Raw genomic sequence first — 23,979 nt, forward strand, 5'->3', positions numbered from 1 at the left:
ATTGTAGGACAGCCTATGACAGTATGTCAAATGCTGGAGCATTCTGAATACCTATAGATGCCATCCCTGGAAGAGGAAGACGGACTGAGTCATTTTTATTGTTAAATACAGTTTATAATGATTATGACAAAAGACAGTATGAAATATCTTAGTATTTTTTTAATATGCATGTCTTTATTTATTTATTTTAAATTAACATATAATATGTTATTGTCCCAGGGTCTGTGAATCATCAGGCTTACACATTTCACAGCACTCACCATAGCACATACCCTTCCCAATTTCCATCACCCAGCCAACCTATCCCTTCCCGGACCCCAGCCTCCCAGCAACCCTCAGTTTGTTTCATGAGATTGAGTCTCTTATGGTTTGCCTCCCTCCCAATCCCATCTTGTTTCATTTTTTCCCTCCCTAACCCCCACAACCACATGCCCTGCCTCTCAAATTCCTTATATCAGAGAGATCTTATTATAATTGTATTTCTCTGATTTACTTATTTCACTTAGCATAATACCCTCTAGTATTCTTATTACAAAGGATAGTGTTCTTAGGTTAAAGACACATTAAGAATTCCTGTGTCAGTGGAAAATGACAATATATATTTCATTTGGTCATATATAAATCTTTGAAACAAGAGTTGCCATCATTGGCTCCTCCCCACTTTTTGATTGTTCTAATTCAATAAATCTGATGTACTGGGTCATTTTCATAATGGTTGGGAAATTAATAATTACTTTAAAAAATTTATTTTTAATTTTTTATTTTTTATAAACATATTTATCCCCAGGGGTACAGGAATTTATCGCCAGGTTTACACACTTCACAGCACTCACCAAAGCACATACCCTCCCCAATGTCCATAACACCACCCCCCTTCAACCAACCCACCTCCCCCCAGCAACCCTCAGTTTGTTTTGTGAGATTAAGAGTCACTTACGGTTTGTCTCCCTCCCAATCCCATCTTGTTTCATTGATTCTTCTCCTACCCACTTAAGCCCCCATGTTGCATCACCACTTCCTCATATCAGGGAGATCATATGAGAGTTGTCTTTCTCCGCTTGACTTATTTTGCTAAGCATGATACGCTCTAGTTCCATCCATGTTGTCGCAAATGGCAAGATTTCATTGCTTTTGATGGCTGCATAGTATTCCATTGTGTATATATACCACATCTTCTTGATTCATTCATCTGTGGATGGACATCTAGGTTCTTTCCATAGTTTGGCTACTGTGGACATTGCTGCTATAAACATTCGGGTGCACGTGCCCCTTCGGATCACTACGTTTGTAACTTTAGAGTAAATACCCAGTAGTGCAATTGCTGGGTCATAGGGCAGGTCTATTTTGAACATTTTGAGGAACCTCCATGCTGCTTTCCAGAGTGGTTGCACCAGCTTGCATTCTCATCAACAGTGTAGGAGGGTTCCCCTTTCTCCACATCCTCACCAGCATCTGTCATTTCCTGACTTGTTGATTTTAGCCATTCTGACTGGTGTGAGGTGATATCTCATTGTGGTTTTGATTTGTATTTCTCTGATGCCAAGTGATATGGAGCACTTTTTCATGTGTCTGTTGGCCATATGGTTGTCTTCTTTGCAGAAATGTCTGTTCATGTCCTCTGCCCATTTCTTGATTGGATTATTTGTTCGTTGGCTGTTGAATTTGCTAAGTTCTTTATAGATTTTGGACACTACTCCTTTATATGATATGTCCTTTGCAAATATCTCCTCCCATTCTGTCAGTTGTCTTTTGATTTTGTTAACTGTTTCCTTTGCTGTGCAGAAGCTTTTGATCTTGATGAAATCCCAATAGTTCATTTTTGCCCTTGCTTCCCTTGCCTTTGGCGATGTTCCTAGGAAGATGTTGCTGCGGCTGAGGTCGAAGAGGTTGCTGCCTGTGTTCTCCTCAAGGATTTTGATGGATTCCTTTCGCACATTGAGGTCCTTCATCCATTTTGAGTCTATTTTCGTGTGTGGTGTAAGGAAATGGTCCAATTTCATTTTTCTGCATGTGCTTGTCCAATTTTCCCAACACCATTTATTGAAGAGGCTGTCTTTTTTCCATTGGACATTCTTTCCTGCTTTGTCAAAGATTAGTGGACCATAGAGTTGAGGGTCTATTTCTGGGCTCTCTATTCTGTTCCATTGATCTATGTGTCTGGTTTTGTGCCAGTACCATGCTGTCTTGATGATGACAGCTTTGTAATAGAGCTTGAAGTCCGGAATTGTGATGCCACCAACGTTGGCTTTCTTTCTCAATATCCCTTTGGCTATTCGAGGTCTTTTCTGGTTCCATAGAAATTTTAGAATTATTTGTTCCATTTCTTTGAAAAAGATGGATGGTACTTTGATAGGAATTGCATTAAATGTGCAGACTGTTTTAGGTAGCATAGACATTTTCACAGTATTTATTCTTCCAATCCAGGAGCATGGAACATTTTTCCATTTCTTTGTGTCTTCCTCAACTTCTTTCATGAGTACTTTATAGTTTTCTGAGTATAGATTCTGTGCCTCTTTGGTTAGGTTTATTCCCAGGTATCTTATGGTTTTGGGTGCAATTGTAAATGGGATTGACTCCTTAATTTCTCTTTCTTCGGTCTTGTTGTTGGTGTAGAGAAATGCAACTGATTTCTGTGCATTGATTTTATATCCTGACACTTTACTGAATTCCTGTATAAGTTCTAGCAGTTTTGGAGTGGAGTCTTTTGGGTTTTCCACATATAGTATCATATCATCTGCAAAGAGTGATAATTTGACTTCTTCTTTGCCAATTTGGATGCCTTTAATTTCTTTTTGTTGTCTGATTGCTGAGGCTAGGACTTCTAGTACTCTGTTGAATAGCAGTGGTGATAATGGACATCCCTGCCGTGTTCCTGACCTTAGCGGAAAAGCTTTCGGTTTTTCTCCATTGAGGATGATATTTGCGGTGGGTTTTTCATAGATGGCTTTGATGATATTGAGGTATGTGCCCTCTATCCCTACACTTTGAAGAGTTTTGATCAGGAAGAGATGCTGTACTTTGTTAAATGCTTTTTCAGCATCTATTGAGAGTATCATATGGTTCTTGTTCTTTCTTTTATTGATGTGTTGTATCACATTGACAGATTTGCGGATGTTGAACCAACCTTGCAGCCCTAGAATAAATCCCACTTGGTCATGGTGAATAATCCTTTTAACGTACTGTTCAATCCTATTGGCTAGTATTTTGGTGAGAATTTTCGCATCTGTGTTCATCAGGGATATTAGTCTATAGCTCTCTTTTTTGATGGGATCCTTGTCTGGTTTTGGGATCAAGGTAGTGCTGGCCTCATAAAATGAGTTTGGAAGTTTTCCTTCCATTTCTATTTTTTGGAACAGTTTCAGGAGAATAGGAATTAGTTCTTCATTAAATGTTTGGTAGAATTCCCCCGGGAAGACGTCTGGCCCTGGGCTTTCATTTGTTTGGAGATTTTTAATGACTGTTTCAATCTCCTTCCTGGTTATGGGTCTGTTCAGGCTTTCTATTTCTTCCTGGTTCAGTTGTGGTAGTTTATATGTTTCTAGGAATGCATCCACTTCTTCCAGATTGTCAAATTTGTTGCCGTGGAGTTGCTCATAGTATGTTCTTATAATAGTTTGTATTTCTTTGGTGTTAGTTGTGATCTCTCCTCTTTCATTCATGATTTTATTTTGGGGGGTCCTTTCTCTTTTCTTTTTGATAAGTCTGGCCAGGGGTTTATCAATTTTATTAATTCTTTCAAAGAACCAGCTCCTAGTTTCGTTGATTTGCTCTATTGTTTTTTTGGTTTCTATTTCATTGATTTCTGCTCTGATCTTTATGATTTCTCTTCTCCTGCTGGGCTTAGGGTTTCTTTCTTGTTCTTTCTCCAGCTCCTTTAGGTGTAGGGTTAGGTTGTGTACCTGAGACCTTTCTTGTTTCTTGAGAAAGGCTTGTACCGCTATATATTTTCCTCTCAGGACTGCCTTTGTTGAGTCCCACAGATTTTGAACTGTTGTGTTTTCATTATTATTTGTTTCCATGATTTTTTTCAATTCTTTAATTTCCTGGTTGACCCATTCATTCTTTAGAAGGATGCTGTTTAGTCTCCGTGTATTTGGGTTCTTTCCAAACTTCCTCTTGTGGTTGAGTTCTAGCTTCAGAGCATTGTGGTCTGAAAATATGCAGGGAATGATCCCAATCTTTTGATACTGGCTGAGTCCTGATTTAAGACCAAAGATGTGATCTATTCTGGAAAATGTTCCATGTGCAGTATAGAAGAATGTGTATTCTGTTGCTTTGGGATGAAATGTTCTGAATATATCTGTGATGTCCATCTGGTCCAGTGTGTCATTTAATGCCTTTATTTCCTTGCTGATCTTTTGCTTGGATGATCTGTCCATTTCAGTGAGGGGAGTGTTAAAGTCCCCTACTATTGTATTATTGTTGATGTGTTTCTTTGATTTTGTTATTAATTGGTTTATATAGTTGGCTACTCCCACGTTGGAGGCATAGATATTTAAAATTGTTAGATCTTCTTGTTGGACAGACCATCTGAGTATGATATAGTGTCCTTCCTCATCTCTTATTATAGTCTTTGGCTTAAAATCTAAGTGATCTGATATAAGGATTGCCACTCCTGCTTTCTTCTGATGTCCATTAGCATGGTAAATTCTTTTCCACCCCCTCACTTTAAATCTGGAGGTGTCTTCGGGTTTAAAATGAGTTCCTTGGAGGCAACATATAGATGGGTTTTGTTTTTTTATCCATTCTGATACCCTGTGTCTTTTGATTGGGGCATTTAGCCCATTAACATTCAGGGTAACTATTGAGAGATCTGAATTTAGTGCTATTGTATTGCCTGTAAGGTGACTGTTACTGTATATGGTCTCTGTTCCTTTCTGATCTACCACCTATAGGCTCTCTCTTTGCTTAGAGGACGCCTTTCAATATTTCCTGTAGAACTGGTTTGGTGTTTGGAAATTCTTTCAGTTTTTGTTTGTCCTGGAAGCTTTCAATATCATTCTATTTTCAATGAAAGCCTAGCCAGATATAGTATTCTGGGCTGAATGTTTTTCTCGTTTAGTGCTCTGAAAATATCATGCCAGCTCTTCTGGCCTGCCAGGTCTCTGTGGATAAGTCAGCTGCCAATCTAATATTTTTACCATTGTATGTTACAGACTTCTTTTCCTGGGCTGCTTTCAGGATTTTCTCTTTGTCACTGAGACTTGTTAATTTTACCTTTAGGTGACGGGGTGTGGGCCTATTCTTATTGATTTTGAGGGGCGTTCTCTGAACCTCCTGAATTTTGATGCTCGTTCCCTTTGGCATGTTGGGGAAATTCTCCCCAATAATTCTCTCCAGTATACCTTCTGCTCCCCTCTCTCTTTCTTCTTCTTCTGGAATCCCAATTATTCTAAAGTTGTTTCGTCTATGGTTTCACTTATTTCTCGAATTTTCCCCTCGTGGTCGAGTAGCTGTTTGTCCCTCTTTTGCTCAGCTTCTTTATTCTCTGTCATTTGGTCTTCTATATCACTAATTCTTTCTTCTGCCTCATTTATCCTAGCAGTGAGAGCCTCCATTTTTTATTTCACCTCATTAATAGCTTTTTTGATTTCTACTTGGTTAGATTTTAGTTCTTTTATTTCTCCAGAAAGGGATTTTATATCTCTCGAGAGGCTTTCTCTAATATCATCCATGCCTTTTTCGAGCCCGGCTAGAACCTTGAGAATTGTCATTCTATTCTCTAGATCTGACATATTACCAATGTCTGTATTGATTAGGTCCCTAGCCTTCAGTACTGCCTCTTGTTCTTTTTTTTTGTGGTGAATATTTCCGCCTTGTCATTTTGTCCAGATAAGAGTATATGAAGGAGCAAGTAAAATACTAAAAGGGTGGCAACAACCCCAGGAAAATATGCTTTAACCCAATCAGAAGGGATCCCAAATCATGAGGGCGGAGAAAGGGGATAAAAAGAGGTTCATAAAGAAAGAAAGAAAAAAAAAAAGAATAAAAAGAAAAGAAAAGAGTTAAAAAATAGAAAATGAATAAAGAAAAATAGAAAAAAGAAAATATATATATATTAGATAAACTAGTTTAAAAACATTAAAAAAGAAAAGCTTAAAACTTAAAAAAACATTTTAGTAGAAGAAGAAAAAAAAATGAAAAAGAAAAAAATTAAATTAACTGCAAGAGTAAAAAAATCACAGGGAGAACGCCTTGAGTTCCGTGCTTTGCTTTCTCCTCCTCTGGAATTCTGCTGCTCTTCTTGGTATTGAAATCGCACTCCTTGGTAGGTGAACTTGGTCTTGGCTGGATTTCTTATTGATCTTTCGGGTGAGGGGCCTGTTATAGTGATTCTCAAGTGTCTTTGCCCCAGGCGGAATTACACCTCCCTTACTAGGTGTTGAGTAATCTGCTCTGGTTGCTTTCAGGGGCTTTTGTTCCCTGAGTGCTTTCTGTAGAGTTCCAGAGGACGGTAATACAAATGGCGGCCTCCTGGTCTCTGGCCCGGAGGAGCCGAGAGCCTGCGGCCCCACTCCTCAGTGTGTCCTCAGAGAACAGCTTCCAGTTACTCTCGACTGCCTGACCTCCGGCCACGCTCCGAGCTCACTGAACCTGCGACCAGTTCAAGGTAACCCCGAGCTGCGATCTTACTGTCGGCTCTGTCTCTGTAGCTGGTTTTCCCGTTCCAATACCCTCAAGCTCTGGGACACTCAGACACCCCTGATCCTTCTATGACCCTGCGGGACCTGAGGCCACGCTGACCCCACGTGGGCTTCGCCCCAGTTTAGCCTCTGGAGTGATGTCCCTCAGCGGAACAGACTTTTAAATGTCCTGATTTTGTGCTCCGTTGGTCTGCCGCTTGCCGGGAGCTGGCCCCTCCCCCCGGGGTCTATCTTCCCGTCGCTTTGGATTCACTTCTCCAGTCCTACCTTTCAGAAAGTGGTTGTTTTTCTGTTTCCAGAATTGCTGTTCTTCTCTTTGATCTGCTGATGGATTTGCAGGTGTTTGCAATCTTTAGTTAAGCTATCTAGCTGATGTCCTCCTAGCTGAAGTCGTCTCAGCCTGCTACTTCTCTACCATCTTGACTCCTTCGGGAAATTAATAATTTCTAAGAAAGAGAGTAATTCTCTTTAAATTTTAAGCATTTACTTTCACTATTTCATGATACTGTGGATACTTTGTTGGGAAATTAATAATTTCTAAGAAAGAGAGTCAGCCTCTTTTGATTTTCAGCATTTACTTTCCTTTGCTGTGCAGAAGCTTTTGATATGATGAAGTCCCAAAAGTTCAGCTTCGCTTTTGTTTCCTTTGCCTTTGGAGACATCTTGAAAGAAGTTGCTGTGGCTGATATTGAAGAGGTTACTGCCTATCTTCTCCTCTAGAATTCTGGTGGATCCCTGCCTCACATTCAGGTCTTTTACCCATTTCGAGTTTATAGTTGTGCATGGTGTAAGAGGATTGCCGAGTTTCATTCTTCTACACACAGCTGCCCAATTTTACCAAGACCATTTATTGAAGAGACAGTCTTTTTTCCACTGTATATTTTTTCCTGCTTTTTCAAAGATGATTTGACCATAGAGTTGAGGGTCCATATCTGGGCTCTCTACTCTGTTCCAGTGGTCTATGTGTCTGTTTTTATGCCAGTACAATGCTGTCTTGGTGGTCACAGCTTTGTAGTAAAACTTGAAATCAGGTAATGTGATGCCCCCATTTTTATCTTTCTTTTTCAACATTTCTTTAGTAATCGGGGTTTCTTCTGATTCCATATAAATTTTAGATTATTTGCTCCAGCTCTTTGAAAAATCTGGTGGAATTTTGATCGAAATGGCATTAAAAGTATAGATTGCTCTTGGCAGTGTAGACATTTCAACAGTATTTATTCTTCCTATACAAGAGCATGGAATGGTCTTCCATCTTTTTGTGTCTTCTTCAATTTCTTTCATGAGTGTTCTGTAGTTCCTCAAGTACAGATCCTTTAACTTTTTCGTTAGGTTTATTCCCAGGTATCTTATGGTTCTTGGTGCTATAGTAAATGGAATCAATTTTGTAATTTCCCTTTCTGTATTTTCATTGTTAGTGTATAAGAAAGCCACTGATTTCTGTACATTGACTTTGTATCCTTCCACATTACTGAATTGCTGTATGAGTTCTAGTAGTTTGGGGGTGGAGTCTTTTGGGTTTTCCATTTAAAGTATCATGTGTCTGTGAAGAGAGAGAGTTTGACTTCTTCATTGCCAGTTTGGATACCTTTTATTTCTCTTTGTTGTCTGATTGCGGTTGCTAGGACTTCCAAATCTATGTTGAACAAGAGTGGTGATAATGGGCATTCTTGTTGTGTTCCTGATCTCAATGGGAGGGCTGTGAGCTTTTTTCCCATTGAGGGTGATATTTGCTGTGGGTCTTTCATAGAGAGATTTTATGAAGTTCAGGAATGTTCCCTCGGTCCCTATACTTTGAAGCATTTTAATCAAGAACAGATGCTGGATTTTGTCAGATGCTTATTCTGCATCAATTGAGAGGTCCATGTGGTTCTTCTCTCTTCTCTTATTGATTTGTTCTATCACATTGATTGATTTGGGAATGTTGAACCATCCTTTTAACCCAGGGATGAATCCCACCTAGTCATGGTGGATAATCTTTTTAATGTGCTGTTGGATCCTGTTTGCTAGGATCCTGTTGAGAATCTTAGCATCCATATTCATCAGTGATATTGGTCTGATATTCTCCTTTATGGTGGGGTCTTTGCCTGGTTTGGGGATCAGTGTAACACTGTCTTTATAAAAAGAGTCTGGAAGTTTTCCTTCTGCTTCAATTTTTTAAAACATCTTCAGGAGAATAGGTGTTATTTCTTCCTTGAAAATTTGGTAGAATTACCCAGGGAATCTGTCAGGTCCTGAGCTCTTGTTTTTTGGGAGGTTTTTGATCACTGTTTCAATCTTGTTACTAAATATTGGTCTATTCATGTTGTTAGTTTCTTCCTGGTTCAATTTTTGGAGTTTATAGTTTTCCAGGAATGTATCAATTTCATCTAGGTTGCTTAACTTATTGGCATATAACTGTTGATATTAGCTTCTGATGATTGTTTCTATTTCCTTGGTGTTAGTTGTGATCTCTCCCTTTTCATTTATAATTTTATTAATACGAGCTTTCTCTCTTTTCTTTTGGATTAGTGTGGCCAGTAGTTTATTTAAAAAACCATTTTCTAGTTTCATTGATAGGCTCTACTGTATCTCTAGTTTCTATCTCATTGATCTCTGCTCTGTTCTTGATTATTTCCCTATTTATGTGTGGAGTTAGTTTGATTTGTTATTGATTATCCAGCTCTTTAAGGTGTAGAGACAGCTGGTGTATTTGAGGGAGGCTTGGATGGCTAAGTATTTCCCCCTTTGGATTGCCTTTGCTGTATCCGATAGGTTTTGGACCAAAGTGTCTTCATTCTCATTGGTTTCCATGAATTGCTTAAGTTCTTCTTTGATCTCCTGGTTGATCCAAGAATTCTTAAGCAAGGTGGTCTTTAGCTTTCAGGTGTTTGAGTTCCATCCAAACTTTTCCTTGCGATTGAGCTCCAGTTTCTAAGCCTTGTGATCTGAGAATATGCAGGGAATAATCTCAGTCTTTTGGTATCAGATGAGTCCTGATTTGTGATCCAGTATGTGGTCTATTCTTGAGAAGCTTCCATGTGCACTTGAGAGGAATGAGTATTTTGTTGTTTTAGGGTGGAATGTTCTCTATATATCTGTGAGGTCCATCTGGTCCAATGTGTCATTCAATGCTCTTGTTTCTTTATTGATTTTATGCTTGGATGATCTGTGTATTACTGAGAGAGGCGTGTTAAGGTCTCCTACTATTAATGTATTTATATGAATATGACTCTTTATCTTGATTAATAGATTTCTTATGTAATTGGCTGCTCCCATATTGGGGGCATAGATATTTACAATTGTTAGGTCATCTTGTTGGATAGTCCCTTTAAAAATTATGTAGTGTCCTTCTGTATCTCTGACTACAGTCTTTAGTTTAAAATCTATTTTATCTGATATGAGAATTGCTGCTCCAGCTTTCTTTTGAGGCCCATTGGCATGAAAGATGCTTCTCCATCCCTTCATTTTCAGTCTGGATGTATCCTTAGGTTCAGAATGGGTCTCTTGTAGACAACATATAGATGGGTCCTGTCGTTTTATCCAGTCTGCAACCCTGTGTCATTTTATGGGTGCATTTAGGCTATTCACATTGAGAGTGATTATTGATAGATATGTTTTTATTGACATTGTGTTACCTTTGAAGTCTTTCTTTCTGTAGATTGTCTCCATATTTCTGTTCAATGATATTCTTAGGACTTTCCCTCTTTTATAGAACCCAGCCTTAATATTTCTTGCAGTGTTGGCTTGGTGGTCACATACTCTTTCCAGTCTTGCTGGTCTTGGAAACTCTTTATCTCTCCATCCATTTTGAATGTCATTCTTACTGGACAAAGTATTCTTGGCTGCATGTTCTTCGCATTTAGTGCCCTGAACATATCTAGCCCTTTCTGGCTTGCCAGTTTTCTGTGGACAGGTCTGACGTTATTCTGATGGGCTTGCCTCTGTATGTAAGGACCTTCTTTGTCCTAGCTGCTTTCAAGAAAGCCTGTCTACAATTATGATTCCTCATTCTTACTATCAGGTGTCTTGAGGACTTTTGAGATTCTATAATCTTAGAGGAGACGGTTCTGCCTCTAGTACATGAACGCTGGTTCCATTCGCAAGATTGGGAAAATTTTCATGGAGAATTTGTTCCACTATATCTTCTATACTTTTTTCTTTATCCTCCCCTTCAGGGATTCCAATAATTCTGACATTGGAACATTTCCTGGTGTCATTTATTTCCCTAATTTTGTTTTTGTGGCTTCTAAGCTATTTGTTCCTGGCTTCCTTCTGATCCTTTCTCTCTATCTGTTTGTCCTCCAGATCACTGATTCTATCTTCTGTTTCAGTTACCCTAGCTTTTAGAGAATTTAGATTAGATGGGTACTCATTGAGAACATTGTGAACATCTTCCCTGGTGGTTTTCAGTTCTGCCCTAATCAATTCCATTTTGTCATCCATGGCTTTCTCCAACTTAGCTATTGCCTGGATAATTGTTAGCCTGAATTCCCTTTCCGACATATTGTTTATGTCGATAGCCATTAGCACTGTTGCAGAATGCCCATCCTCTGAATTTTTCTTCTGTTGGAATTCCTCCTCCTAGTCATTTTGGTGAGAGATGGCTGAATGGATGTAGCTGAATGTATCGACCATGGTGCAGTCAAGGTGCACCCTGGAATGCTTCTGAGCAATCAAGAGTCCCCATCCAAACGAAAGAAAAAAGAAAGAGAGAAAAGAAAAGAGAGAGAGAGAGAGAAAGGAAAAAAAAGAAAGATAAATAGAAAAGAAGGCCCAGCCCAAATCGGCCCCAAGGTAAGATTTATAAAGTATACAAACAAAAACAGTCAAATAAAAAACTGATAAAAGTAGATGAGAAGAGAAAAAATATATATATATAAAAGCAAAACAAGAAAAGAACCTCATCAAAAAGAACCCCAAGTATAAGATTTATATACTACCAGGACAAACACAAATACACAAACACTGGAGGAAGAAAAAGATGGGAGAGTGGTTATAAATTCTCAGTGTGGGCGAGGAAGGTTATTTTTATTCTTCCTGGATGTATCTTGATATCTTTGTTAAAGGAGTCAACTTTCCTAAAATAAAGGGGGATTAAAAACTGGTTTACCCTTGGGGGTCGCATTAATTGGGGAAAGGGGATTACCTTGAAGTTTAACTCTATATGAATATTAAAAAATTTAAATAAAAATAGAATAAACCAAACTAAACTAAAATTTAAAAAAATTAAAAAATAGAAAAGCAAAAGAAAAACACCAGTATATATCAAATAGTGCAGGTTAAAAGGTTATTATGGAATTTGATGTACTGGACATCTCACTGTGGTGGTAAATAGGTTAAATATTATCTATAAAAAAAATGAACCAGAATAGTGGGAACGAATTAAAAATAAAAGTTGTATCTATGAAGTAGTGCTGCTTGTTCTCTTGTTCCCAATCCCCGCCCCCCACCACCACCATGGCTTTCTGGGGGAGGGGCCTGCTGTGTGGGTTTTCAGTGTTTTAGAGTTAAGTCCTCCCACCCTCCTCAAGGGGGTGGTCTCTGAGGAGACAGGTTTTTCAGGCTTTTGTTCTCTGGAGGTTTTTTGGTTTGTTTTCTTTCACCTTGACAGCTTTTGATGGTTTTTGGAGTTTAGAGGAAAGCAAACTGCACCCCGACCTCCCTCTCAGAGAGAAGCCTCATCTGTTCTCTCGGTGCTCCAGAGCACATAAATTCCCCCTTGGCCACTGGCAGAGCATGTTGCCAGTCACAGTCCCTGGGGATGCAGGAACTCCTGCTTGTACCCAAAACCATGACAGCAGCAGCTGTCTGGGCAGCTCCAGTTCGCCATAGAGGTCCCAAGCAGTGATCACACACTGAGATTTTCCCGCTGGTCAGGGCTGGGAGTGCCTGGTCTTTCCAGGTCTGAAAGCACTGGGCTGGTGCCTGCACACACCTCTCTCAGGGGAGGGTGTGGGGCGCGACTCAGACTCTGATAGCAGGGCGCAGAGCGTGCTTGGAGAGTGCAAAAAGGCTGTGATTCTGCAGGCTGGTGAGGCTCCCAACCCCTCATGGGAGCCACCACCTGGGTGCTCTCAGGCATGCTGGCGGCTCAGGGACCAAGACCTGGTTTCTTCGCTGCACTTTCTCTGACTCAGTGCCGGGGTGTCTCTCCTTGATCTGGGGCCTTAAGCCCCTGTCCCTAATTGCCCCAATTCCCACAATCCCCCCCCCCCCCCCCCCCCCCGATCCTGCTCTTTTTGAGTGCTTTCAACCAGACTCCAAGTTAATGCTGGTTAATGCTGGTCCCCAGTCGCAGGGTACTCTTTTATTGGGGTATTACTTTCCAATGGGTGGCTTCTGGTGGCTCCCTCCCCCTTTTGTTTATCTTCCAATATCAGTCCGATGTTCCCACTCCGCTTTACCTGCCCACTGGTGTCTTCTGCCCCTGTAGAGATCCAGACGTGTATAATTCTGATCTCAGGCTAATTCATGGTTGATCAGAGTTCTTTGGTAGGTAATCAGCTCACTTTAGGTACAGGTTGAAACGGTGCCTCCTTCTAGTTCCCCACGATCTTGTCTCCCCTGGCTCAGTTCTCTTTACTGTAACTTTGCCCTTGGAGTCTTTCTTCCTTCATTTTATTTTGTGTCTTTATCCCCTTCCATCCAAGCTAGCAGCATTTTGCCAGTATAAAGATCTCAAAAAATGTGTTGGCTTTCTGTGTAATCATGGCTATGCAAGCCATCAGACAGGAAGGTCCTCCATATTTCTTTCCAGGATAACTACATCCTGAGTTCTGGCTTCTGCTGGTATGGTTGAGTTCATCCCTGATTCACATGTCAAATCTCCTTAGAAGATGTTTGTCCCACCAAACCATTGGCCCAGTCTGCAGAGCACACTTAAATGGATAGGCTGAAATTTTCCTTTTTGCTTAGCATTTCCTTCATCAATTTATTTCTTCCCTCCTATTTTATGATAAATAACAAAGAAAATAGCCTGCACTTTCCATACTTTCCTTGGACATATCTTCAACTACATATTCAAGCTCATCACTTTCTTCTGCCACCCAGCAGAAGAACCCAGTTCTGCTACTTTGTCACAAGGATCACCTTCCTTCCAGTTTTCAATACCATGTTCCTCATTATCATTCAAGATCTTGGCAAAAACACCGTTTTAACAAAACACTTTAGCAAAGTTCACATGTCTAGTGACATTCTGTTCATGATTATGTATGTATTGCTTATGATCACAGAAGGTTTCTTTACTCTTTTCTTATCCAGAACCACTTCCAAATTTTTAAGGTATTTGTTATAGCAGTAATGCACTTGACAATACCAAACATTTATTAGTTTTCTAAGGCTATATTCATTTCTGAGAACTGCTGTAACAAAGGACCACAAACTGGATGGTTTAAAATAACAGAAGTGTATTGTCTCATGGTAATGGATGCTGGAAATCCAAAATCAAGGTGCCAATAAGACTTTCCTCCCTTTGCAATCCTTCCCTGCCTTTTCCTGGTAGTGGAAGTTGGTCCTTGGTGGTCTTTGCCTTATAGACATATTTCTCCTATCTGTGCATCTGTCTTCATATGGCCTTCTCCCCTGTGTGTCTTTGTCTCTTCTTTTCTGATATGGATATCAATCCTTTTGGATTAAAGCCCACCTTACTCTGGTATGACCTTAAGTCATTACTTCTGCATTAACAAGTCACATTTTGATATACTTGGGGTGAGCACAGCACCATACCTTTTGAGGGGGTCACAATGCAACCTGTAAAACCCTCATAATAACCGTGACAGCCACCATCAAGTTGCTATTAGACTTGTCTTATTTTAAGGCATTCTTTACTTAGTTCCTTCCTACTTATCATTTAATTATTGATAAACAGAATGAAAAGCAGAATCATTTCACACATTTTTTCATACCTTCAAAGCCTTCCTTATCAGATATTTGCACATGAAAGTATTTTTTTCATAATTAATTAACCATCCTGTGTGTCATGAAGAAAATATGTTAAAAGTAATACCTCGGTTTGGGTGTTTTAGTATTAACTTCTTATTTTATTAATCATTTATTGTGGTTATGTGAAAATTTCAGTTTTGCAATTGAGACAACTAATTTAGTATTTTCTGTCTTAGAAAGTTGCTAATTTTTAAAGCATTTTCATCTTTAAAATAGATTGATGGTTTTCAGTATCAATAATAGCATGAATTTGACTTCCTGCGAGATAGGAACATATAATCGTGATTCTATATAGTAAGTCTTAGGGTAGTGAAATATGGAAGAATTCAATGCATACAAACTCCTGAAAATTCTATTTAAATTTGGGCTTAGCATTTTTAACCCATATGTGTATGTTCTTAAAAGGAGCAGCAAAAATAGCCATTCTTTTTAGTATTTTGACTTGATATCACAAATAGTTTGCTCAAAAAGTATTATCTATTGCTTATTATTGCTCTTTGTATTAGTATGTAGTCTGAAAGTTTCTTAATTTCCAAATGGGATTGTTAATGTCATTCTTTCTTACTAACAAATTTATGTAGTGCATTCTCTTAAAATGACCTCATTTAACTTCCTGAAGGGTTTAGATGAGTGTTACTATTTTTCAATACTAACAAGACTAGATTTCTTTAAAAAAAAAAAAAAAGTAGATTTCTCTGTGCTGCTGAATTTTACTATTTTTGACTCTGATGTTGTTTCTTGCATTATTTTGGATATTTTTGTCTCTTTCTTTCTGAGTATTTTAATTTGGAGATAGAACTTAATCCTTTGTAGTGAGTCAAGCAGTCAAATGAGTGGTAGATCTTGCTGCATGTTCACAAAATCTGACTTCTGTGAGGGGGAAATGGGAAAGTAAGATAGGTACGACAAAATTCTCCCTTGCCAAAGAAACTAATTGTGTCAATATTGTTCATCCCTTATTTTTCTTCATGAAGCAAATATTGGTAACACTTTAGGAAATAGGAAAGTTTCTGCTGATGAATCCAGTTTCTGTTTCTTCCTTTAGGGGAAAGATTGCATCTTAAACCAAAATATGCTAAAATTTCTCACATTTCCCTTTTCCGTATTTATAGGCCAAGATAATTATAGCAAGGTGTTGTAGAACCTTTTCTATACTTAACTTATAATAGAAAGCAGAGCTATAGATAAACAGTACTGCATTCAGAGGAATAGTTGGTACAATTTACAGTGTTTAAGATATTTTTTTTTTCTTGTAATAATAGAACAGTGATCAGGAAGACATTGTGGTAGAAGCAGAAGTACTGAGTTAAGGAAGCATCTGCATATTGGGCTTCTGGTGATTATGCTCCTTGGGTTGAAAAGGAGTGGTAATGGGAGAGAAACTCGGAAATCTCACTGGTAGAGTCAAATCTTGGATCCCTTGAATGCTGGACTCAGGGGTCTAGATTTTATTCTAATAGCAGAGCAGCATAGATTATAGCTTATTGAACTCAGGAAAGGTTATAAGATATTTGAGGAGGATTAAAGTGACAGCTGTAAAGATGAATTGGTGCTAGGAGTGACTGCAGATAGAGAAGTGAGTTTGCTTTGTTATGCTAGAGTTCAGTGTCTGAAAGTGAAGATGGAAGGATCCTGGTATAAGGACTTCATGCAGGAGACATTTTAAAGGAAGGACTTCTTATTGGTGACGACAGACAGAATTTTTAGGAGTAGATGAGGAGGGAGGGATTGGGAAATGTTGACTATGAATGTAGAAGAATGGAAGAATCATGATATCATAACAATGTTTGTTTGCAGTTGAAGAAGTTATTTTAGGCATGTTGAGTATAAGGTGTTTTCTGAACTTTTAAAACATTATACCTGTCAAGATTTGAACTCTAGGGATAGATAATACAGTTTGGAGATTATTAAGCTTTGAAATTAATTTAGATGGAGATGATAATCTTATCACCAACATATTGAGAGACTTATTGTTTCAAGGCTGTTGTTAAGTCAACCAGTCTGTTGTTAGGTGTGTTAGGGATTGTTTGCATGATAACTGCCCTGTTAATGGAATGTTGGCCTAGACACAATTTAACCTGTTGAAGTCTTTATAGGAAACTTGTTTTATAAGGTGGAACTGCTGACTATGTATTCATGATAATCAAAGTCCTAGTAGATTTAAAATAATCTTTTCTTTGAACTTTTCGCCTTAACACTATTTCTTCTTAGTTACATATTTAAAGTGATGATGGTGGGGGTCTTATGGGTAGGACATAGAAGAGAAGCCAGTCATTTGCTCTAATTATTGATTAATCTGGGAGAGTATATTTATTAATAAACATACATGTGATTAAAATACATGTGATTAAAATTGATCTCAATCTATTGGTTGAATTTTTCTAAACAAACATACATTGGCTATTTTTATTCATTGAAATCCAGGTTTTCAGTTTTATGGGCCTTTCAGCATTTGGTCCATATTCATGATGAGAAGATAATTCTTCTGCCCCAGGCAATCTTACAAAAGTGTGCTTTCCTGGTGCCTGGGTGGCTCAGTTGGTTAAGTGACTGCCTTCAGCTCAGGTCATGATCCTGGAGTCCTGGGATCGAGTCCCACTTCGGGCTTCCAGCTCCATGGGGAATCTGCTTCTCCCTCTGACCTCCTCCTCACTCATGCTCTCTCTTGATGTCTCTCTCTCAAATAAACAATAATAAATAAATATATATATATATATATATATATATATATATATATATATAGTGTGCTTTCCTTTTAGTTGTTTTTGCAGTAAGTTCTCAATGAACCATACACTGCATTTTATCATTTGTAAATGTGAAAGTATAGGTTGTCACCTCTGTTCAGAAAAAAATTGAATTTATCACTTGCTGCAATTTATATTGAAAATGTAAAACATTATCCTCAAGTTTGTAGTGAGTATTCATGTATGGTACATTCAAAGTATAACTTAGTCTGACCTTATGTAGCCAGTACAATGTTTAAAGCACACCAACCCTGTTGTTTCAGTGCACCTGCAGGAAAGACATGGTGAAAATCTCAATGGATATCTTTGTGAGGAAATTTCAGCCAGACAGATATCAGCTTTGGAAGCAAGGAAAGGATATATACACCATTGATCACACAAAGCCTACTCCAGAATCCACACCTGAAGTAAAAGCATGGCTGCAGAGGAGGAGGAAAGTAAGAAAAGCATCTAGGAGGTAATGATTTCTTCCCCCCCATCCCACTTGTACCTACTCAATAAAATGGGTCATTGAATGTGATGTTCTCAGAAACTATTCATTTGCTTTCTCCTGTTTATCATCATAAATTTACTTAATATCTTACTGAAAAAAACAGGCAAAGTATTTATAATTCTTATAATTATATAAATTATAATTTATAATTCTTAAGAAGTATAATAAGTAAAATATAGGAAGGGATATGTAATGTGCTTGATAATATTCCTGACATGCTATACATGCCAAAAAGAACAGTCCTGGGACCTCCTAGACCCCTTACTAATGTACATTAAGGTTGAATTAGTGCTCTGTATTCATCTCCATATTTTTATAAACTTCAATAACGTGATGTCGAACCTTTTCATTTAGCTACTGATTTTCTGACTTTAGTTGTTTTCTTCATTCTTCACTCAAGATACTTTACTCATCAGGATACCTATATTTGGCTACAATTTATACACTTGGTTTTATTCTTTTACAAGGTGTAAAGCAGAGCAGGTGGTATTTGTTTAACATGGTTGTCCATGTGAACTTTATTCTATATTCCATTTTTGTGGCCAGAGCCATTTCAGAAGTTTTTAGGTCATCTGTGGGCATCTTCCTATTTTAAAACCCATTGATGGGGTGCCTGGGTAGCTCAGTGGGTTAAGCCTCTGCCTTCAGCTCAGGTCATGATCTCAGGGTCCTGGTATTGAGTCCCACATCGGGCTCTCTGCTCGGCAGGGAGCCTGCTTCCCCCTCTCTCTCTGCTTGCCTCTCTGCCTACTTGTGATCTTTCTCTGTCAAATAAATAAATAAAATCTTAAAAAAAAAAAAAAAACTCATTGATGGAGCATGTGTTATGTTGCTCTCAGGTCCTTAGGCAAAGGTCCTTAGGTTCTTATATTTTCTAGGTTTATATTACACGTTTATTCTCCAATATTACTCATTGTTTTTCTTTCATATTATAAAACTTAATATTTGGCACTGGAGAATATTTGTAAAATAAGGAAAAGAATAGTGAAGGAATCCCAAATCACTTATAACATCACCATCCAGTGTTAAAATTTGGTGGATACCCTTTACATATGTGCTTATTATATTACATAATATACTTTTCCAAAACTGGGCTATGCTCTGTTAACCCTTTGATGACTGGTTTTGTGAGTGTTCTTCATGTAATTAAATGATTTCGTACAACATAATACTCAATGCCTGCATGTATTTAATCCCCTGTGTTTGGGTCAATATCTTATTTCTAGTTTTTGTTTTTGGGGTTTTTTGGCCATTAACTAAATAGCAGTGTGATTTTAAATCTTTGGCCATACTTCTGATGCTTATTTTCTTATTCTGACATTTATATTCTGCTATTTTTAAATGGTAGTGAGTGGAGGAAACTTAAGAACATGGAGTCACACTTCTGCATTTTATAAGAGAAATAAATACCTGAGGTGTGGAATTAGTAACAGAACTAAAACTCAGGTGTTCTTATTTTACCCTATAGTTTACAGCAGTGATTTTCAAACTGTTAGTTTTCAAATAAATTCAGTAGGCTAGTTACAACATTTTAAAATTAGGATGCAAAATAGAGTAAAAAGTATTGCATTTCTTTTCCGTGGTAAGGGCGAGTATTAATTCCTGATGTGTGAACATATGTGTATGAGTGTGTTGTATCACTATCTAAAATGTGTAACTTAAAACGGTTGGTTGTATTTAAAAAAAGTTAGGGAAATACTGATTAGAGAGTCAATGCGAAAAAGGTGAGGAGGCATTAGACAATCTGAGTCCAGAAGAAATACCAATAGAACATCTTGAGAATTGTTCTTTAATGGACAGAAAATACAATACTTTATTTAGGTGCATGATCTGGTCTCCTATTTACTAAAAACAGTGACCCTTTAGTGTTGACAGAGAACATAGATCTATGACATTGAACAGACTTGAAATGCCTTTTAGTAGGTTAAAATAATCAATGGACTTTGCTCATTCAGTTAGATGGCCTCATGTTAAGGGGCTCGTTGATTATGCCCAGGCTTGTGACTTGATCATGGCATTTGCTGATCTCCCTTAAGTAATACCCTATCTAGGAAATGTAATGAAGTGAATGATTCATTGAAATCTCGAAGAGAAATCAGCCATCTTATTTTACATGTGCTATGCTATTTATAATGTGAAGATTTCCCACCTGGCCAATGCAATAATGGTGATGATGATAGTAGTACTGCCAATAGCAGCCAAAGCTAATTTACATAGGTTATCCTTGGCTACCACCTTCACCTCAGAAACCTACCTTCCCTGACTTCCTGTAGTGAACAGGTTTTGGGTGTGTGTGTGTGTGTGTGTGTGTGTGCGTGTGTGTTTGGACATGGAAATACACGTTGCTTAGATTTGATTTGTAATTCTTAAATGAAAGTGTTGGAAATGTTGTGTGTTATACAGAAGGCATCTATGACAAAGCCATCAAGTGACCTCCTGAAAAATACTAAGAAAAGAATTAAAATAGTGTTTACTCTGAAAACAAGAAGTAGATATAAGATGTTAAATACAATTAGTTAGCCTGTCTCCTCTTCTAATTCCTTTAGCTAATAATGATTTGGCATTTAATTTTGATGATTTTCATGCATACTCAAAATTAAATGAAACTTAGAATGTAAGTAATATACATAGACTTTAACAACAGCTTATAGAAATCTCTTTTCCTTTTCCTTTCTTTATTACCTAAAAAACATTTATGACTTTATTATCCCCATGTCATAATTTTTCACTTTTTTATTTTCAGACTTCTTTTAATACTGTTATAAAATTTTAGCAATATTTTAGGAATATTCCCCAATAATATTTAATAATCAGTTACTTTAATAATCAGTTACTGGCCAAGAAGGGCCTGACTCCCTCGCAGATCGGTGTGATTCTGAGAGACTCCCATGGTGTGGCACAAGTACGTTTTGTGACAGGCAATAAAATCTTGAGAATTCTTAAGTCCAAAGGACTCGCTCCTGATCTTCCTGAGGATCTCTACCATTTGATTAAGAAAGCTGTTGCTGTTCGAAAGCATCTTGAGAGGAACAGAAAGGACAAGGATGCTAAATTCCGACTGATTCTGATAGAGAACCGTATTCACCGGTTGGCTCGATACTATAAGACCAAACGAGTCCTCCCCCACAATTGGAAATACGAGTCATCCACAGCCTCTGCACTGGTCGCGTAAATTTGACTATGTACTCAAGCAATAAAATTGTTGTCTAACTAGAAAAAAAAATTAATTTTTAGTAAATTGTTATTAAAACTGCTGAGATTTCAATTTCAGATTTAATTTATTAATTGTGAAGGTTATTTTTGCATAATAATTAGAAAGCTATCAGTTTTTTCACTACTTTCGGTAAGTGAAAATAACATTTATAATTGCAAATGTCCTGCTCTGACCACAGCTTCTCTTGTTAATAGTTTCCAGTGCAGTGGTTCTCACTCTAAGAGGCTTAAGAATGAGGGAAATGAAGAAGTGTCACCTGCAGTTGATGGGGCAGAGGGCCTTACCCCTGACCCAGACCCAGAAGGTCTCAAGGTCAATGGAAAACCAGAAAAAGCAGTGAAGATGGGGAACACAGAACTACCTTCAGAAGAAGAGGCTTCTCCTAGCAGAAAGCAGCTAGATCAGAATTCATCAGATAATGTCAAACTCCCAGGTGAGAAACTGACTATGTTTCACATGTAAGCTGATGTCTTCACTCTGTGTTCTATGACATGTATCTTACCTTTTCACATAGCTTTAGCAGTAAGGCATCTAAAGCTATGAAGTAACAGTAAGGAGGCCAAGTGAATGTTGTAAAAGTCAGGAGCATCAATTATGTGTGATGGAATTAGGAGACAGCCAGCAGTGCCTATTTGGTTTAATAAAAAAAATATATTCTAAAATGAAAACTTTTGGGGGAGGGGTACAACTCAATTTATAGTATACAATACATTTTTGGAAAGCTTCTGTTAAATTCACATGGAACAGTAAAATCCAGTTGTTAGATAATGCTTTGCAGATTCTTAGCTTTCAACTTAATTTTAAGAAGAAAATAAAGATAAAGGTTTTAAAAAAGAATAATAATAATCATTCAGTTTTGTGAAATGGTATGTATAGTTCCCTTGCTGTTTCTCTGTACTAAAGTCATACCCTGTAAGTCTCAACTAGTTTGCTTTCTTCCTTTTTATAGTATATGTCTCTGAAATTGCTGTAATGTTTTACCTCTTTAATATTTGTCAGAGTTTTTGTCCTTTTACTAATTGAGCTTATTGGTAATTTCTCATACTGCTCATCCAGTTTGTCTTTCAACTGTGGGACTCCCCCAAATCTGGCCATCTACCCATGGTTTCTCCTTGTTCAAGGTACTTTTATCTCTTGACTGAACTGTTGGCAGAAATTGCTTCTTTTCTGTTTTTTCAGGGTCTACCCTACTCACCCATGCTAGTCACTTCTCCATATGGCAGAGTGATCCTTTTAAAAGATGTAGGTGAGGTCTTGTCCCTACCTTCTTCTTACTCTTATTCCACTTAGAGTAAAAGAAAAAGTCCTTTTCATAGTCCTAATTTGATTCTCTCCTATGTCTTCACTTTCATTACTGTTTGCTCTTGAGATATCTGTGTTTAAATAGAGTTTAAATAATAGACTTTCTTTTAGTGACTTCATACTTTATTGGAGAGCTAGGCAAACATACAGTTACAATCCAGTGTGGTAAGTACCATAATAGAGATGTTCCAGGGTATTACTGATATACCAAGGAAAAAACTCCGAACAGTCCAGAGGCTGTCCTGGGCAAGGTTTCATGGACTAGGTGATATCTGAATTAATTTGTGATGAATGGATAGAAAATTGCAAGAATGGGGAAGGTAGAGAAAGGAATAGCAAGCAATGCAAAGAACACAGTTAAACTGTACATAGCAGGGAGCTCGCTGTGGCCTCCATCTCAGGACCCCAGGATCACTGCCTGAGCTGAAGGCAGACGCTTAACTGACTCAGGCAACCCTGGATTTTTTTTAATAGTCCCTTACCATAGTTTTTAATTACATTGGATTTATTTAACTACTTGATAGATTACTGGGTGGTTGAGGCCAATGGCACCCAGTTTTATTAGTTCTATTGATACATGATTCCTTGTATTTTGACGTCCAGGGTTTGAGACCTTGCAGAACACTTAGGTACAAAACTTGGGTGCGTTTAGCATCAAAGCCAATATATGATGGTGAAATGATGCCTATGAATGTTTGTAAGGGAGAGAGAAGAGTAAATAGAGATGGCAGTGGAAGAGATGAGCTCATGATAACCTTTCCCTTTATTTTCCATCAGCATGCAATACAGGTTTAGTGTATGACATACTTTTTATTTGGATCTAACACAGCCTTACATGTGTTTTTTCCATAGATCCTCTGAGCTGGAATGTTTTATTAGTAGCAGCTCTTAGCATCATGTACTGGAATATAATTCCTATTTTTAGAAAGATTTCAAATTGCTATTGCTTTGGGTAATTATTATTGCATTGGCTTTTGACATTGGTCAAAGTGTAACCTTTTTTTAAGCTCTAATTTTGTCGGTAAGTATATTCTTTTGCCAAACTAATAAATATGAAGGCTTCCTGATGCTATGGTAACTGTTCCCATTCATGTCTGTGAGAGTTTAGAGGAGAAGTTGAAAAACAAAAATGTAGTTGAGAATTATTGTTGAGTAGTAATGCAGTGTAAGATTTACTAACAGTCTTTTGTTTGACTCCTCAGGAAACAGTTGCTTAAGCACATCTGTAACAGAGGAAATAAAAACTAAGGATGACCAAGCCTATGGTGTAATTCTACCTTCAAATCCCAGTGAAGCTGATGATTCTATATCTAGTGGCAATCTGACATCTAAGGAATCAGACTCACCCAAGCTTCCATGGCCAAAGTCACCTGAGTCGTGTTCTTCAGTGGCAGAGAGTAACAGTGTGTTGACAGAGGGAGAAGAGAGTGATGTGGAGAGCCACAGGAATGGCCTCGAACCTGGGGAAGTCCTAGCCGTCTCCAGTGGCCTCAAAGTTCCTGGTGTATGTAGCAATGTCTGTTTTTACTGTATTTATTGTGTAGTGAGAGTACTTTCTGGAGAAAACATGCTGTGCTTTGAAATCTTGCTTTAGGGTAGAAATAACATTTCCCATTAACAGGTCTTAATCATATTTCCTTCGATGACTGGGAGGTAAGCCTT

General features: G+C 38.0%; 1 protein-coding gene across 24 annotated transcripts in view; it reads left to right on the forward strand.

Moving 5' to 3' along the window:
* Nucleotides 1-23,979, forward strand: part of KDM4C (lysine demethylase 4C) — a 518,729-nt gene that overhangs the window by 276,602 nt on the left and 218,148 nt on the right. For 23 of the 24 annotated variants that reach the window (XR_014301836.1, XR_014301837.1, XR_014301838.1 and 20 more), the window contains 3 exons: nt 17,572-17,765; nt 21,210-21,448; nt 23,520-23,821. Coding sequence is in view for 16 of the 24 variants with exons in the window: in XM_082695151.1 (XP_082551277.1) it covers nt 17,572-17,765; nt 21,210-21,448; nt 23,520-23,821 (735 nt within the window). In the remaining 8 variants the exon portion in view is untranslated. Of the gene's footprint in view, nt 1-11,208; nt 11,478-17,571; nt 17,766-21,209; nt 21,449-23,519; nt 23,822-23,979 lie in introns of those variants that run through there. The other variant, XM_082695155.1, reaches the window with a different exon arrangement.

Source organism: Mustela nivalis (assembly GCF_964662115.1).
Source record: "Mustela nivalis genome assembly, chromosome: 13".
NCBI classification, from domain to species: Eukaryota; Metazoa; Chordata; class Mammalia; order Carnivora; family Mustelidae; genus Mustela; species Mustela nivalis.